Source organism: Halichoeres trimaculatus, unplaced genomic scaffold (assembly GCF_033239565.1).
Source record: "Halichoeres trimaculatus isolate MK-OKI-2021-1 unplaced genomic scaffold, fHalTri1.1 fHalTri1_scaffold_7, whole genome shotgun sequence".
Taxonomy (NCBI): Eukaryota; Metazoa; Chordata; class Actinopteri; order Labriformes; family Labridae; genus Halichoeres; species Halichoeres trimaculatus.
The window spans coordinates 16,791,831-16,809,664 of record NW_027437185.1 but is presented as its reverse complement, the minus strand read 5'-3'; the positions used below and the strand labels follow the sequence as shown (position 1 = coordinate 16,809,664).

The 17,834-nt window shown below is 39.1% G+C and overlaps 1 protein-coding gene and 2 pseudogenes across 1 annotated transcript; all 3 read left to right on the top strand.

The window, feature by feature from the left end:
* Positions 1-293: 293 nt before the first annotated feature.
* Positions 294-2,336, top strand: LOC141793155 (uncharacterized; annotated as a pseudogene).
* A 693-nt stretch (positions 2,337-3,029) lies between these two features.
* On the top strand, positions 3,030-5,582 carry LOC141793725 (transforming growth factor beta activator LRRC32-like). Its single transcript, XM_074674568.1, has 2 exons — positions 3,030-3,119; positions 3,284-5,582. Exons 1-2 carry the CDS (start codon positions 3,030-3,032, stop codon positions 5,150-5,152), a joined length of 1,959 nt encoding a protein of 652 aa, XP_074530669.1. The 3' UTR covers positions 5,153-5,582.
* A 2,638-nt stretch (positions 5,583-8,220) lies between these two features.
* On the top strand, positions 8,221-17,633 carry LOC141793532 (uncharacterized; annotated as a pseudogene).
* Positions 17,634-17,834: the final 201 nt, after the last annotated feature.

Below are 17,834 nucleotides of genomic sequence, written 5' to 3'. Positions count from 1 at the left end.
TTGTCTTTTGTGTTTGAGCAGCGAGTGGTATTGATTTAAAAGGTTAGTACTTCTTTCACATTCAAGTCCACTGGCACGAGTACAGACAAGTACGAATGATGTTCTTTGAGTACGGCCTTTTGTCTTTATTAAAATGTGGCTTTTACTTTGACTGCAAGTTTCACAATACAATAAATTTCGTCTGTAGTCTTCATTCAATCTAAATTATTTCCATCTTGAGAGGCAGAGAGAAGACAGTCCCTCATTTAGAAACTAATTTTGAAGCTGAACACTTTGGGTTTCCGGGTTAACTGATGTGTGACATCACCCATTTGAGTAACGTGAGGACATCCAGTCAGTTGGCTGGTCTCATAATGCTTTACAATGCTTTATTATCATTCACAGTATTTATGTTTTGTCTTAGTCCTTTCCTGGTGAATAGAGCCAGCGTTTTTAAACATGATTTAAGCAAACTCCAAGGGGACATAATTCTACAATTAAATCAGCCACGTTCTGAGGCAGTCGGTGGGAAATTGGCCAAGATGTCTAAAACAATGGAGGTATGTCACTGATTATGCAGGATGGAGTCATCTTGGACATTGTACTACTGAGATTTATGCCATTAGTGAGTACTCAGATAAGGCTGCAATAATACATTTTCTCCTAATGCTTTGTTTTCTCTAAGGACCTCAAGGCAAGTGCTTTGCAAAGAGCTCAGAGTTCTGTGAAGATCTCTTCTAGGAGAGTAAAACGGGAACAGAGCAGCTGCAGAGGTGGGTCAAAGCCGAGAACAGAAAGTGTGTCCATTAGTTACACTGTAATCTGTTATTGAGCACATAAACAGTGTATGCTGAGTTAATAAAATTAAAGTATTATGTTTTTTTTCCCTTCTTGCCAGCTTCAACATCATTCCTGTATTTAACAGCTAACATTAACAAACAGCTCGACATTAGAGGTAAACTGAATTCAAGTCTGTGGCTTTAGCAACCCACTGTATGCCATTATTTTGAATAAGTGCATCTGGCCGCTCCCACAGGAAATATATTAGAGATCCCTTGGACCGTTTCTGCACAGCGAAGAAATGCAATTTCACGGAAGGAAAACAGAATTGTTGTCCAAGAGGACGGTTATTACTTGGTGTTTGGACAAGTATTGTGTCACTTTAATTCAAGCATAACTAAGTTGATTTACATCTGATTTGTTCCAAGTATTCTGCTAATGTTCTGCTTAATTCACAGGTTCTGTTCACAAGCCAAAGTACTGTTATGGGTCATATTATTCAAAGTTGGAGTTCAACTAGAACAGGAATAACATCAACAGAGCTATTGCGTAGCCTTCAAGAAATGCCGGATCATGCTCCTGCCAATACACGCTACACAGGTCAGAGAGGCACTTACTGTGTGGCCCCTTAAACAAATAGATTTACCATTAAAGGTATTGTGTGTGAATGAATTATTTAGTTTGCTGACTAAATAAAGCAGCACTATGACAAAAGTTTGTCACAAATTAGTGGAGCCTAGCTAGCTGTTTCCTTTTGTTTGCACTCCACGTGCTATGCTAAATAAAGGGGCTGTTAGCTTTGTTTTTATTGTTAGGTGTTTTATTCTACTTAAAAAAAAATGGAGATTGCTCCCAGGAATATGTACTCACAAATGAATAAGTAATGGCTAACTGTTTCCTTCTGTTTCCAGTCTCTGTGTGAAGTTAAGCTAATTAGCTTGAAAGCTATCTTGATAATGTCATCTTTTAGGAAGTGTTGACGTACTAGGTACAAAAGGTCAGATTGTTTGTTTATCCTCCTTTTTGAAGTTTTCACAAGGCAAGATACTTGCTATGCAAGGGATATTTTGTATGAGTGGTACAAATAATAATTAATGTGACACAGCAACAAATAATTGCTAGCTTTGACTTAACTTGGCCTGTTTGTTAATGTGTGGTTTAGGCTGATAGCCTAGTAACATCCTTTTGGGCGTTTCTTTATCTTTGACGTTTTACCCATGTTTTATTTTTAAAATGCCTTCTCATATTGTATATTTCCTCTGTTGGGCAAAGTGAAACTGCATCAAGATATTAAGCTAAAGCTGTTGATACTCAACATGCCTCCATGCTCTCATCTCTCTGGACACAGACTCAACCTTTTTTGGAGTTGTACAGCTAAAGTGGAAAAAAAAAATTAGAACAGTTGAGGTGATAACTGTGCAGCACACTGTCTCAGGATGTTGGAAACTGATACTGAGCTGTGTGAGGGGAAGCTGATAAAGCTCAGCGTGACAGAGGAAGAAAATACACTGGGTAGCTGTCTTTGTATTTACATAATGGACTTCTTCAATGAGCTGTCAGTCATCATCATCTTTTGAAGACTTTTAAAATCTTTTAGCTTTAAACCCTTCAAAGCCACCTGGGCCTGTCCTCTAGCTTTGTTTAGATGTGATTCCACCTCCTTTCATCAGTCTATTTTTACATGGCTCTTTATATCTCGCTGGGGGCTTCCCTGCAGCTCCACCTCTGCACTGTCTGTTTATTTGTTCCTCTCATCTATTTTAAAACCGTTTCCGTGTTCCTAAGACTTTGTCAGGAACAAACAAAGGTATAAATTTATACTGCTTTGGGGTTACATCCTGGTTGACATTAAATCCTTAACACCATATTGCCTAAATACTAGATGCCAGAGTCATAGTTTATGAAAAAATACCACGATGATTTTTTTTTTTTCATGAAATTTTCATTTATAATTTGTTTTTAATTCACACATCTCTGCTCTTAGTGGTCATATTAAGCACAGATAATGAAAAACTGAAAAAAAAAAGAATTTGAGGATTCATATTTGGATTTTTTATTTTATTTATTTATTTATTTTACAATAGGAGGTGTTTTATGTCAATTACCAAGCTTGTAATGCCTAAATATAGTAGCCTCAATGCCTATCTGGTGTCTGCAGCTGTTTTCCCTGTCTCTTTTTTTTTATGAAGCATGGGTATAAGAGGGTGTGTGAGTGTGTTTATGAGCCCTTACAGCTGTGGTAGAGTGCTCGGCACAGCAGCAGAGGGAGGATGGTCAGACACATGTTTTCTCATCTTTTACTGCTCTGGTCACTCAGCCATGACCTCTGTATAACTGGATCAACACATCTTGAGTCAAAGGTATGCTTACTGTGAATCAGCTAAAAAAGAACCATTGTAATTTTTAAGTCCTTTGAGTTGCACATTTTCTGTTAGAGATCTTAGAACTGTTAAGGTTGTTTGACTTTGGTTTCCATGGTTCACTCTATGATTATGATTATGATTAATGTTCCTTTCATTCCAAGGAGGGGTCCTGGAACAACCAGAGTCTCTATTCTGTCCCCCTGGATTTGGATGTAAGGCTGAGAAGACTAGACCTGTCCAATAACTTCATCAGACAGTTGCACACACTTGCACTGCCATACTTGGAGCAGCTGGACCTGAGCTCCAACCAGCTGGATCTCATCTCCGACGGGGCTTTTGAAAACCTGGCTCAACTTGAAGAGTTGAATTTGTCCAGAAATGCTCTGAACAACAACCTTGGCAGTAACACTAAAGTCTTCCGATCCATCAGCAGACTGAGGAGTTTGGACTTATCAATGAACGGGTTGAATGATGATGCAGTGGAGCTGTACCTTCAAAACAAACCTTCTCTTGATCAACTTAAGATGACGGGAAATATTTTGACGAGACTCTCACCTAACTTGTTCAAGGAGAGTAAAGGTTTGAGGTCCATTACTATTGATGACAATCTGATATCAGTGATAGAAGAGGGGACATTTGAACCACTGAGCCGTTTAGAGATGCTAAACTTGGCAAAAAATAACCTTGCAAATATCTGTGATTTTAAACTACATCAAGTGAAGTATCTGAATCTGAGTAGAAACTCTGTTGAGTTCTTTCTTACACGTGAGAACAACCTGTTGTACAGACTTGAAATGCTTGATCTGAGTCATAACAAACTCCTTTATTTCCCAATTGTTCCAAAGATGAGCAGCTTGAAGTATTTACATTTACAGAGTAACATGGTTGGTGCCTTGGATTCAGAGGCTGCTATGGTGTCAGAAGTCAATGCTCTTTATAACGAACTAATGGAGGAGAGACTAGTAAAAAAAAATAACCTACATTCAAACTGGAGGCTGATGCCACTGACTTACATCGACCTGAGCTACAACAACTTCAGGTCTTTTCCCTTAGAGACTTTGAGCCTTTTGTCCTCTTTACAAACTCTGAATTTTGGCTTCAACTGTCTACAAAACATTGTCTGGAATATTAGAGACCATATAGAATCAGAATACCCACGTCAGGTTTCCTTTCCTAATTTAAAGTTCCTTGACCTGCAAAGCAATGGGCTTACGTCAATTTCCCAACAATTTTTTAAAACACTCAAACAAGTAAAGACATTAAATCTGCAAGACAACTCTGTACAACCTTGTGCATTGATAGATGATTTGCAATCAGCTCTGAAAGTAAAGCCCAGCTCCTCCTGCGTTCTCTTTGGGCTGTTATCAACTCTCAAACATCTCAATCTTAAGAGAAACAACATAGAAATGCTCCAGCCAAACTCATTTCTAAAAAACGCTTTGAGTTCTCTGAACCTTGCAGGAAATCCAAGCATGGTGATGCAAGTGGGTGCATTTGAAGGTGTGAAAAACACTCTTGAGTCCTTGATTCTCAGTGAAATCAACATGACCAGTGCTGATCTTTCTTTACCTTGCATGCCAGCTTTAACTCACCTGAATATTTCTCACAACCAACTCGACAGGATACCCAGCACTTTAGGCTGCTCTCCTCTGAAAGTACTGGACATAACAAACAATCATTTCATGTCTTTAAACCACTCTTTGATTCTTGCTCTTTCTTCACACCTAAATCTTGTGTATATAAGTAAAAATGATTTTAATTGTTGTGAAAGTAAATGGCTGACAGCCCTGCATGCATTAAAGATAAACCTGCCCGACATAAATGACACAGTATGCTTTACAAGTGAAGGAAACATTGGGATGACAGAGTATCTAGAAAACAATGTGGTGCCATGTTTCTTTGATACAACAGCACAGGAAGTACACATTGGACAAATGATAGTAATTGCTGTATTTTTAATTGTATTGCTAACAGCATTGATTGTGTTTACAAGGAAGTTGTGCTGCACACAGGGGTCCTTTATAGTGTGATTTGTGTTCTGGTTTCATGTGTTCATTCTTTTTATAAGGAGAGGTTTAATATGGTAAGAGACCAAACACATTTGGTAAGCAGGCTGCACCAAATGAACCATAATTCCCCTCTTTCCTATAAACAGAATATGGGATTAATGACTGCATAGACTGTAAAAACTAACAGACCATTACTTAACGAAATGTTACAAAATCCTCGTCATCTGGCCCATGATTTTGTTCTGATTTTCCTTCAAGCTCCATTAAAGCTTTCTCTTATGTCTCCCTTGTTAGTCTGAATGACATGCATTAATCTGTGTGACCTGCAGCCAAAATATCATGATTGAAATTGGCCTTATTTACTCTCCAGTTGTTTGGTTACGATGTTCCCCAAAAATCACTAATCAGGCAGAGTGTTTTGCCCATCCTTCTTTGTGAAATGTTTCTAAGTTTAACCTTGGCTCAGATTGTTCTGACGTCTGTGAAGGCTTGCTCAACTTTCCCAGAATTTTGACAATTCTTCTAAACTTTCAGTGTAACGCCAAAAGGCTGTTTACAAGTTAATCCTATTATGTTTAAAAACACTTGTTTTATTTTTTTAGTTAATATTAATTCCTGCATTTGTTTGTGTTTTGTAATTTATAATTGGTGTGGCTTTGACCGCAAGAAGATTGCATCAAGTTAAATGGTAAATGTGCTGTTGAAATAAATATGGCATTCCTAATAACCAGAATCTGTTGGCCGTCTCCATTTCAGAATAAACCCACATCTCCACTAGTGAAAAATGAATGACTAGGTTTCAGATGGCTAGAACTTTGATGTCTGTGAATTTATGTTCTTATTTGAGCAATGTGAACTCCACCAAGTCATAAAACATTGACTGGGAAGGCAACTATCATTCAGAGTGAGGTGCATTCACACTCAATAAATCATACCAAATTTGGATCCATAGTTTGAGGAAAAACAGACTCCTCCATGTAGCAGATAAATATTTAAACAAACGAACAACACATGTACAAACAGATATTGTGAGAGGGAAAAGTTTGAAGCCTGATGACATGCTGCAGTGTAAAATGCAAGTAAAAAAAGGGAAATTTTATAATTATTGTGTCACAATCTCAACAAGTGGCTCAGCCTGGAGTGAAAGAGCCCCGCAGGATGATCCTGTAACCTGCATCGTTCTTACTGTTTTCTTATTGGCACATCCTCAACCTTTAAACAGGCGCAAAGTGGCATTTTACAGTTTTCCATCCTAGAGCCACTTTGTCAACTGGGAACAGTCGTGCAGTGCTGCCAGTTAAAAGAGGCAGGATTCCTTTATCAATCTGCCTCTTGAGCAGTGTAACTGAAGTAAATGTCTGTGTTGCCCCACCCGCAAGATTTTGATCAAGTAGCAGCTTGACAAGTTCAAGCAAAGAGCACTCAGAGAAGAGAACAGTGTGTGGATAGTATTAGGTGTAAAACCATAGGAATGTAACAAGCAAATGGTATTCATTCTTCCCGTTGGTGATTAATAGGAGCTGGCATTTAGGAATAGGAAGTAGCTTGTTTGTTCACAAACCGAAGCCAGTACTCAAAATGCTTGTTCCTGCCTCCTTCTAAGCTAACTGTGATTCACTTTACGTTATTGTTCAAAAATTGGTTGTCATTTCCAAGTTACACCTATGTCTGAAGAAATGTCTCTTATCAAGTTCAGTTTACTTTTTATTGCTGACATCCCGTTTTTCAGTGGTTTAATTGACCTTGGTTTTTGCAATTTAGCTTGAAAGTTTCCCTTTTATTTTCTGTAAAACAAACCTCTGAAACATATTTTTTTTATATCAAAATGTGTGTACTTTTTGGACTTCAGATCTGGAATATAGACACAGTTTTGTGTACCAGGTAGGCACAAGAGGTTTGTAGAATAACTGTTTTAGGGCTAGAATTAGTCATAAAAGGAATAACTGTGTTACTTTCATATTCCCTTTCTACTGCCTCTGTCTTTCATACTCATTTATACTTTTCAGTTATTTTATAATTTCATCTGCTTTATTTACCTGATTTTGATTCTGTTTTGTCATATTGCTGTAAATATATCTATCGTTATTATTTTTGCAGGTTACTTTCACAGTTTCACGTAACTTAACATTTGCATTGCTGTTTTAACATTTGTCTTTTAATATTATTATCATAACTTTCATCTTCCTTTTGTTAATCTTATGGGTTTTTTTTTTTTTAAATCTTTCTGACCATTTCTAGCCCCTTATTTTACTTACTTGCTCTTAATTCTAGTCCTAATGGTCTCATTCTATGTTGTTGGGTTCTTGTGCTACCTGGGTTGGGTTCATGTGTTTACTGTACATTTTGAGTTTTTACACCTTGATAAACTTTAACCATTATTCTGTTTAATTGCTGTATGTAATTAAACAATAATAATAATAATAATAATAATAATAATAATAATAATAATAATAATAATAATAATAATAAAAAGAATAAGAATAATTTAAGATAAGATAGGGACATTTTCATCAAAACAAGAAAGCAAGGTGACAGTTGATATCTGATCATTGGAGTGGAATGCGCAACAAATCTGTTGTGAATTGGCACAAAATAAAATACGAAAACACTTTTTTATCTTAAATGCCAAGTTGTATTTATTTATGTAAATTACATTGTCTGACAAAGCAATGGTTTGAACACACACAATTTACAGCTATAGTCTTAATGACCATATTAAAATACAGAGATTTCAACATTTGTCTTGTTCCTCTTCTTCACACAGTTTATTTTTTTATAAATATAATGTTGACTGTGGAAGCCCATTTCTATCAGGCAAAAAAAAGCAAAAGAAGAGAAAAATACAGAAAGTTGCTCGACAAAATAAAACCAATCAATAAATCTTTTATTTAGTGATACTTATATAATTTTCTTTTTAAAATGGGCTTGCATAACTCTGGGGGAGCCCAAAAAAGCCCTTCTTTGATTAATTGATTGATTAATTGATTGATTGATTGATTGATTGATTGATTAAAAAGGCTTCCATACCAATGAAAGCTCATGCTGTTAATTCTAGTCAATGGAAGCTAAAGTCCGCCCCTTTTTCTGAAGAGGAAGTCCTACTTTATTATCATTTTAAGTTTTCTTTCTATCGGAGACGGCCTTCTATACGTGACACATTAGTTGAAGAAAGAGGGGAACACCTGCTAACTTGACCGCCTCACCACTCAATTTGCTCCAACCAGAAACCTACTGAAGACAAAGGCGCTCCGTTGAGTTTCCAACATGGCGGCGGCTGGCTATTCGACATGAAACGACCGATTGTAGCTGAAGAAAGAGCAAGACACGCTTCATCAACAGCCTCGTCCTAGCGGCAGTTCAAAGGAGAAAAAGGGAAATGAAATGGTTGCAAAAATTTTCCAGTTTTAAATCGGTTGTGAACGAAGAGTGCCATCCGGTCAAGGTGTAGCTGGTCAGTTATCCACCTACGAGCAACGTTAGCCGCCGGAGGGGAAGTCGGCACCCGGCGGGTTTCAGCAGCTCTTGAAGAAGTCCCTCCTGAACAACCATGCCTCCTCTGCAGCAGATGGTACTCAGCCAGGCGCACCCATCTGCCATCGCACAGAAAGTTCAATTGACATACAAGCTGTTTTTGCTGGAAACTGCCAGGAATGCACTCGAACAAGAGCTGCTTAGCTTCACGACAAAGGTAAGTAACGAGCTAATGAGCGTGTAGGCCAGGTGCCAAGTTTACCAAGTTAGCAAGGATTGTGTCATTGTTTTTAAAACACTCCATAGAGCCACTACCACAGCTACAATTCGTGCATAAATAAAAGTACTTGTTTTGCCTGAATTGCCCAAAAAAGTTTAAAAATGTGGTTTGACTGGGTCCAGGACTGAAGGAGCTCAGTCCTGGACCCTGTGGAGGTGGAGGCTGGCTGAACTGGACAATGATGGACAAGCTGTCATCATCTAATTTCTTATGGACCTTTTGCACTTTCTATACACTTTCTTGCTTTTTGTTTTCTTGATTGCTGCTGTGACTTCAATTTTGTTGTACTTGTTACAATGACAATAAAGCTCTATTCTATTCTATTCTATTCTATTCTATTCTATTCTATTCTATTCTATTTTATTTTTGGACCATGTCTAGAGTCATTAGCAAACGTTAAAAGGCAAATCAAATACATGATAAAGTTGTTGTGTTTGTTTGATTGTTTGTTTGTGCGTGTCTTGGTTTAGTAGTGAGAGCACTTGTTTTAATTTTAATTTTCTTACAGGCCTATGAAGAGGTCCAAGGTTTCCTGAATTCATCTTTACCTGCAAGTGTATTCACTGATCTTGCAATGACTTTAGACACAAGATGTCAAGCTGTTGTTGAGCTCTCAACTTTGTTGAAGGACTACACACTCAGTAAGTTGGACAAAGACCATACAGTTTCAGCTGACTGTGTCACGTTGCTGATGTTTGTGTGATTTTCAGTGCAATAATGCCAACTCTCTGTTTTTGTTTACTTACTGCCATAGAGTCTGAAGTTTGTGACACAAACGGGGTGAGAACTGACCACTCAAACCCACTGAAAGACAAAGGGATCCACAATACTGAAGTGCTCAAGTTTGGACCCATGTTGCAGAACTCGCTCATGGTAAACTCGAAAGCCAAAGCAGTCCAAATGATTGGAGCCAAACACTCCCTGCTGCAGTTCAATAGTGTTTTCTTTTCCGAGCCTGCAGTGGTTCAGCAAGATGACCAGATAGGCAGCATGTCATCCAGCGTCAACAGTCATACTCAGACTGCAAGCTCATCTCCTCAAGTGAAAGCAGAAGTAAAAGATAATGCAGTGGTTTCTAAGGAGAAGTGCTCACCAGATGCTGGGATTCCTGTACCTGCCGTCATACAGAGTCCTGAGATTAGCACCAAGAGGCCACCACCACTACTACTACCTCCATTACAGGCTATACTCCCAGAGATCAGTAACCCTAAACCAATGAAAATAAAACCACTAATGAGATGGGGATGTGGGGAAGATGTCCAGGTGCAACACCAAAAACAAACATCCTCCCAACTGCTACACTTCCTCAGAGCAAAAGCTAAAAACATGGGAGCACTGGAGGTCCATGTCGTTGAGTGGTGTAAAAGCATGAGCAGCCCAGGCTCGCCACAGCCCAAGTCACCTACAACCAAAACAGAAAGCTACCAGGTTGTGACAGAAGATCTGATGAATGCGCTGACCCCAAAAGCATTACACACAGACATTGAGAACCACGCCCCCGTCTTTAGAGTGAAGAGAGTGGAATCAAGTGGCTTTCTGACCTACACTTGTATGATTGCAACAAAGACTGAATTGTGGGATATTGGAGACATCTTCACAGAGGTGAGACAAGGTGTCTCTGAAGAACAGGCCTTGGAAAATAATGGCTGCAAAAATGTAACAACTCAGGTAGAGAACCCCTCAGAAACCCTCCAGCTGGAATCCCAAACCTGCAATAACACAAAAGAGGAACACAAGAGGAGCTCTGCTGATCTGAAAACGCCTGCAATTACGGAAAACAATATTTCTGAGTTTCAGGTTCGGAAGTTTGAAGAGACTGAAGTTGTGGTGTCACATATTGTCAATCCAGGCAACTTCTACATCCAACACACAGACTGCATCACAAAGCTGCAAGCCCTTATCACACCGTGAGTCACTCTCTGTGATTTCTAATCTCTTGCCTGCATTTTCTCAACCTCCTTGATCGCAAAGACAGATCTTAAAGAGCCATTTCTCCTTTTTAGTTCATTGCTGCTTTCTTTGTAGATTTTTTTCTTTCTTTTTTAATAATCCACGTGTTTCTGGTTGTCATTATTTTTCTTCTCATTTGCAGCAGCTGGAAAGCTAGTAGCTCATATGCTGAGCAGAGCTGCATTCCAGACATTGGAACTCATGTAATGGGCTGGTTTCCAAAGCAGGAACAATGGTGCAGGGCTCAGGTGACCAAGATATGTGGTGTCAGCGGAGGTGGGTCCAGTTTTGTGATATGGATTGATTTTGCAAATGCATTCCTCTAGATGGTAGCAGTGTCTCTTTACTTGCCTGTAGCCACTTTGGAATTCCTTATGGGGTTTTCAACTCAACCTGCTGCAATGTTGTGTTTTGGATCTCAGATAACGATTCCACAGATGGTACTGGGAGTGGGACATCTATCAAGGTGGAGGTGAAGCGGCTGGACTACGGTGACACTGCCTGCCTGTCGCTGTTGAACGTCAAGGAGCTGACCTCAGAGATGTCTACTCTACCTCTTCAGGCTGCACAGGTCTCACTGGCTAATGTGAGTGTTGCAGAATCAGACCTATATGTGTTAATATCTTAATGTGGTGTCTGTATTTACAAGTACACAAATCTTTACCAAAGATGTTTTGTTATTTTAATTTATTTTTTCTTCATTTCATTAGAAATTCTCCTTTTCTGATCAGATGAATACACTCTCCTGTCAACATTAAGGCAATGTCATTGCCTCTGAGTTGAGTGTTTTGCTGTGAAGATGTGCTAATTTTGGTGATCGGGCACATGTAAGCAGTGCTTGTAATGAACGATGAATGACAGATTTATTAATATATTACCTTTGAAAAAGGACAAAAGTTAAAGCATCCAGTTTTCTGTAGATTATATATATATTGTTTGTGCTATAGATGTCTCCATCAAACAGACATTTATTGCACAAACTGTGCAAATGAAGCCCCCTCAGGATTTGCATACATGGAAATAGTGAATACACTGTTCTTTGCCGTGAGAGTGTAGACTCACAGAGCTGGCGTTCGTCCACATTATTAGTCACAGCCTTATCTACTGCTGGGTGATTAAGGAAATGAATTATCTGAGTTCATGGTACTTTTTGTCTGTTTCCTTCCCCTCTAGGTGACGCCTGTGAGTGGAGATGACTGGTCTGAGGAAGCGGTGGGCTGGTTCCAAGCAATGGTTTACAACAGGACGCTTTATGCTCGACTGTACCCACAGGGGCCCAAAGTCACGGTGGAGCTTTTCCTGGAAAAGGGAAAGCTTGGGGCAATGAGGTACTTTTGGTGTGACTCTTTTTATTAACGCATTAATGTTTGTGCCAACAAGTGTGCATAGTTAGTTTTTAAAAAAAAGAAAAGAAAAAATTGTACAATTGTGGGTTTTATTACCTCAGAAAGTAGTACGATGACTTTATTGCGACCAATCCTGAAATTCTTAGTTTGAATCGTATGATTTCAAGGCTACTTCTTGGCCTCTATTTAAACATAAATATCTAAGCAGGACTGAATTTTTGTCTTTCAGGAGGGGTGCATCTTTGTCTCTGAGGCTGGCACAGAATGGTCATGCAAAGCACAACAAACTGAAAAGTTTTGGCCAAGTGAAAAAAAGTAAGTAAAGTAATACTATGGATGTTGTTTACACTAAGCTGTGCAGTTACAGTAGATGGCAGTGTAGTCTTTGTATGACGGAGCAGTACTCCTTTTCATTCACCTCTCAGTGTCGCCCAACTCATATTCAGATCTCCTGTGTTTTTTTTTTTCTTTTGAAGGTGCTGTTCAAATGAAAATGAAGAAACGTGACTCAGAGTGGGAGAAATATCTCATCTTATGCTATACTCAGAACAGGGATTAGGTAAGCAGTGAATAATAAAAGTTTGATGGGCTTTTGTTGAGCATGTCAGGTGGCTTGAGTCAGACAGAAAAGTAGTGATGGAGTCCCTGTTATAACACAAATCTACACACAGTGATGACAAATGGTTCTTTAATAAATCCTGTTTTATTGATGGCCTGTATTCAGGTGAACACCCACTGGAGTCATTGACAAATGCAGAGATTGGCACTCTGCAGTATAAAGATATTTAAATAGAGAGAAAAGTTTTAAAATCAACTCTGAATACACATTACATGGCTTTCTTGTGTATTTTAATGTGTTACAGTGCATTGCAGTTCATGCAGGCTTAGCTTTATCAAGGAAATGTGCATATAAGCTTTTGTTCTCCCTTGTAATATTGAATTTAATTTTGAAAAAGTTTTTGTTTTTTATAGCTACATTTTTCAATAAGTGATTTAAACTGTTCCCGTGATCCCTAAAACATTGGCGGAAAAGTGTGAACTATTTACTGAATAACTGTTTGGTTGAATGAAAAACAGATGTGAAAATTTCGTTTTGACACATTTTACACAGTTAATTAACTATTTCTCGAGTTATTCTCTGTTCATCTGTACTGTATTTACAGTAGGATTTTTGTGATGTTTTTTTATGAATGACTTTTCTTTCTGTTGACAACGTTCGAGTCTCCTTGCCTCAGTCAATCTGAAGTTCTTGTTAAAATTTTGACTGACATCGGCATGTATGTTTGCTTTCGTAATAAAACCCTATGTTCAACTCACCACCCCCTGTCTTTGTACTGTAGCGTAGTGTATCTTCTATAGAGAGAATGTAAATGAGGTTTAGTTCATTCAAAGAATTACCAGGCCACCCAAACCCTCCCACTGTTTGAGTCAGAAGTGACGCAGAAATGCTTTCGCCACAATGAAGTGTCGGTCATCTGATAAAACATGACAAACGACCACATTGTGTTTTCATGTACATTCAGTTTTCATACTGTAAATTATTGTTTCTACGGTTACAGGGAAGTGTACAGACCACACTACAACCCAAGGTAATGTCAAGGATACGGCATTCACTAATTTCATTTCAAAAAGGTCTTGCAGCACATTGATCAGGCATACATCCCTTAGTTTTTAATGTTGAGAGTGTGTACTAGCCAAGTTAACTTTTCTTAATCTGCTGTCCCATTTATCAAGTAGAATAATAATTTGATTAGAATTAAAACAATCACTGGGAAAGCATTGTAAGAAAAGCATCAGGCACAAAACTGCACATCATCATAACCATCATAAGTGAGGCATACTATTCTTTGTTGGTGTCATTTTTAAAAATGGGTCAGGGTTAGCTAAACAAAAACAACAGGACTGATCTTGTTTATAAATCCAGGCTTTTTATTTTGACCTACATTAGTGTTTGTGCGAGTTGAACAGCTCATGTTTTCTGGATGAATCTGCAAACCTGCTGGTGACTCTCTTGCTCTCAGTGACAGTACCTCAGGTCAAAAGCTTCCTTCACTTCCCTGCTCCGCCAAGCACAATAAATAATGCGGCAGGCTGAGGCCTTTTGTGTCCACACAGATTCCTTCTTTTGCCTGGGGTAGGCGGAAATCGAGGCGTTTGATCTGAATTCTAAAGAGTCTTGTTGCAGCCCAATAAAGGCCGCCATTGTATGTAAATAGTTTATATAAGAGCATATGACTGCTACGGTGCAGGGCAGTGGCTAGTGGCGGAGGAATGATTAGCATTTTCCAAACGCACGGTGTTCTCAATCCAGTCTTCTGGCTTGCTAAAAAACCCAATATTTTAATTCATTTCTTCCTGATTTGTACACATTTTTGTGTACCACCACAGCTGAAGGTAAAATACATGTTCTGTCATCTAACTCTGTTTTATACTAACACTGAGGGAGCACTGAGGTCAGGGTTTGTGTGAGCAATGGCTGAGTGATGCCCAAGTGCCTCAACAGATACTTGCCATGATGATATTTTATTTCTTATGACCCTTTTACTGCAGTAGTATTTGGATGAATCAGCTTTTAAAGAATGTGTTTGTTTAGGTTTTATTTGGCAAATCTAGTCGAGTCCATTACCATTCCTACAAACAATGGAGGTCTCTCACAAGTCTAAAAAAGTCTCATAATGAGATGGATGTCTTTCTGGTTCCTTGGAGAAATGTGCTGGCAGTCCGTCAGTCTGTCTGCAACTGGGCTGTAGGTCAGTTTGGGAGTGCAGTATTAATACAGGGCGAGCCAATCACGTGGCTTCGTGAATCTTTCGCAATTGGCTTCGTTCTGTTGCGTCTTGTGACGGTGCGCGGTGGCAGGCCATCACCCCTGCTTTTATACGGCCAACAGGCTTTTTGGCAATTCTTTTCTGTTGTTCCTTGCTCTGCCAAAAGCAGCTTGACGCTCAGGCCACACCTCAAGATGGTTATCTTTGGACCCAGCGATGCTTACGCCGCTTTGCACTGCTGGCTGAGCCTGGTAAACCTCTCAAATATAATGTTACAAAGGTTAAACTTCAACTAAATGGTGTTTTTTTGTGTGGACAACAATGGCTGTAGCTAGTTTAAAGAACCATTGCCACAACTACGAACATTGTTCTTTGAAAAGGTCGGATAGTGAATGTTAAGAATTGTTTGTGTAGCTTTTAATGAATTTATATTAACTTTGTATTTTAAACATAGCTTTATTGGCTATGACTATTCAGCTTAAACTTAAGAATTAGTTTAGCATTCTTTGATGCCCCATCGGCTGTAACATAACCTTTATTTATTTATGTATTCATCATTTTGCAGACCTGGAGTCCAAAATGAATTGGGGCAGCTTTTACGCCGTGATCAGCGGCGTAAACAGGCACTCGACCGGCATCGGACGTGTTTGGCTTTCTGTCATCTTCATCTTCCGTATCCTGGTCCTGGTTGTTGCTGCTGAAAGTGTTTGGGGAGATGAAAAATCAGGCTTCACCTGTAACACCCAGCAGCCTGGCTGTAACAGCGTCTGTTACGACCAGTTCTTCCCCATTTCCCACATCCGCCTGTGGGCGCTCCAGCTCATCCTGGTCTCCACCCCCGCCCTGCTGGTGGCCATGCATGTGGCCCACCGCCGCCACATCGACAAGAAGCTCATGAAGAGGGCTGGTCGCAGCAGTCCTAAGGAGCTAGAACACATTAAGAACCAGAAGTTTCAGATCACCGGGGCACTGTGGTGGACTTACATGATCAGCATCATCTTCAGAATCATCTTCGAGGTGGCTTTCCTCTACATCTTCTACATGATCTACCCTGACTTTAAGATGGTGAGGTTGGTGAAGTGTGACTCCTACCCATGCCCCAACACGGTGGACTGCTTTGTGTCCAGACCCACAGAAAAGACCATTTTTACTGTGTTCATGCTGGCAGTGTCTGGGGTGTGTGTGCTGCTTAACCTGGCGGAGGTGATTTACCTCATAGGCAGGGCCTGCAAACGCTGCTTACAAGGCTCTGAGGAAGAAGCCAAAGGAGCGTGGATAACTCAAAGACTGTCTTCTTACAGGCAAAATGAAATCAATCAGCTGATAGCGGACCATTCTCTCAAGTCAAAGTTCACTGTGACCAAAAAGAGCCCGACTGAGAAGGGTGAAAGGTGTTCTGCTTTCTGAGACTCCCCTGAACTCTTTAAACTAATGAACAGTAATCACACATGTCCACCGCACATGTGTTCCTGTCACTTTCTCTTTACACAAAAAAAGTAAATGTGCACCACATTTCATTCCAGTCTGGGTCAAAGCTGGCTATTATAGAAAAGAGCATTTATGTGGGTGAATTGCCAAAAAAATCAGTAACAGCCCTTTAATTCAAAGACGCTATGCTAACACTTTGTGAGACTGTCAGTTATTTGTTGTTGCTCAGCTTCATGCAGACAGCTGCAGCTACTCTTAAACTTACCACTCCGCTGAGGTAAAATAAAATTTGGTGCTAGAAAATCAGAGAAATCTAAACATCATTAGCTTTTTAATTGCTCCATAAGTGATTTTAATAATTGTTTAAAAACTCCTTAAAAAATCTGTTCAACTCTGCAACGCACTAACACAGTGATTTCTCAGTAGTGTGTTCAGAAAGATGCAGCTGTGTGAGTTTATAGACTCCCAATAAGATCCTCTTTATTTAACTCATGATGTGTTAAATTTACCGTAAATCCTCTATTTTTTTTCCTTCTTCACTTGACTACTGGGTCACTTTAGGAATATTTCAAATCCAAGTACTGTACATATATCTTTAGCTATGTAAATATTTGCATTCAATTGAAAAAACAGCCTAATTAATTTATTGTAGCTTTTGTGTTTTGAAGATACATTTCAGCTGACCCTTGTTTTTAACACGGAACCATCACTTTGACCTCCTGCTTTTTTTCAGTGTTTCATGCAAACTGTGGTATTCTGCATCCCTCTGGTCCTGAAGTGTAATTTACCGTACGGTGATGTTTGTTTATACATCTGTTCTATTATTAAAGCTCCTGTGAGGAGATTTTCACTGGTTATGAATCAGACTGAGATGAATAATGAAACCTCTATCTGACCTGGGAAAGAAAACAAGACCACCACAGAGTTTGGCCATTCCTTTAGAGTTATTTTTAATGCCTGAAGCGCTGCTGCGAGTGTGAGACGAAATGACTGACAGCATGCTGCCTGCTCCGCCAGATTCAGGGTTTGTATGAAAAAGATGCACAATGGGTGATACCATAAGACGGCACAATGGGATCCTCTGCTTTAAAGCATGTAAAATCAACACATACCAAAAGTCCCTCACAAGAGCTTTAAGTTATTTATTTTTAGGTGCATACATTCAGATAAACAATCCAGTTAATATATAACATGGGTTGATTCTTTATGTGTACAGATTGTAATGTAAAGAAATAAACTGCCTGATAATTTGTTGTCACTTTAAGTTGTTTGTCAAATCCTTGCCGTTTGCTTTGTAAAAGTTTTATCAAATGAAGGAACTAATGAACGCTGTTAAAGGCAGAAACTGTTTTTCATTTTTATTTATTTACATGGAAGAGAACTAACTCCTTTCTTTCCTGTCAGTGTGATTTGTAACTTGAGGATGCAAACAGCTACTCATCTCCAAATCATGGCCCCCA

What these genes read in the sequence shown, in the direction of transcription:
- LOC141793725 (XM_074674568.1), top strand. Translation starts at nt 3,030, where the DNA reads ATGGTCAGACACATGTTTTCTCATCTTTTACTGCTCTGGTCACTCAGC. An exon ending in CAACACATCTTGAGTCAAAG is followed by an intron (nt 3,120 to 3,283) that starts GTATGCTTACTG and finishes TTTCATTCCAAG; the next exon opens with GAGGGGTCCTGGAACAACCA.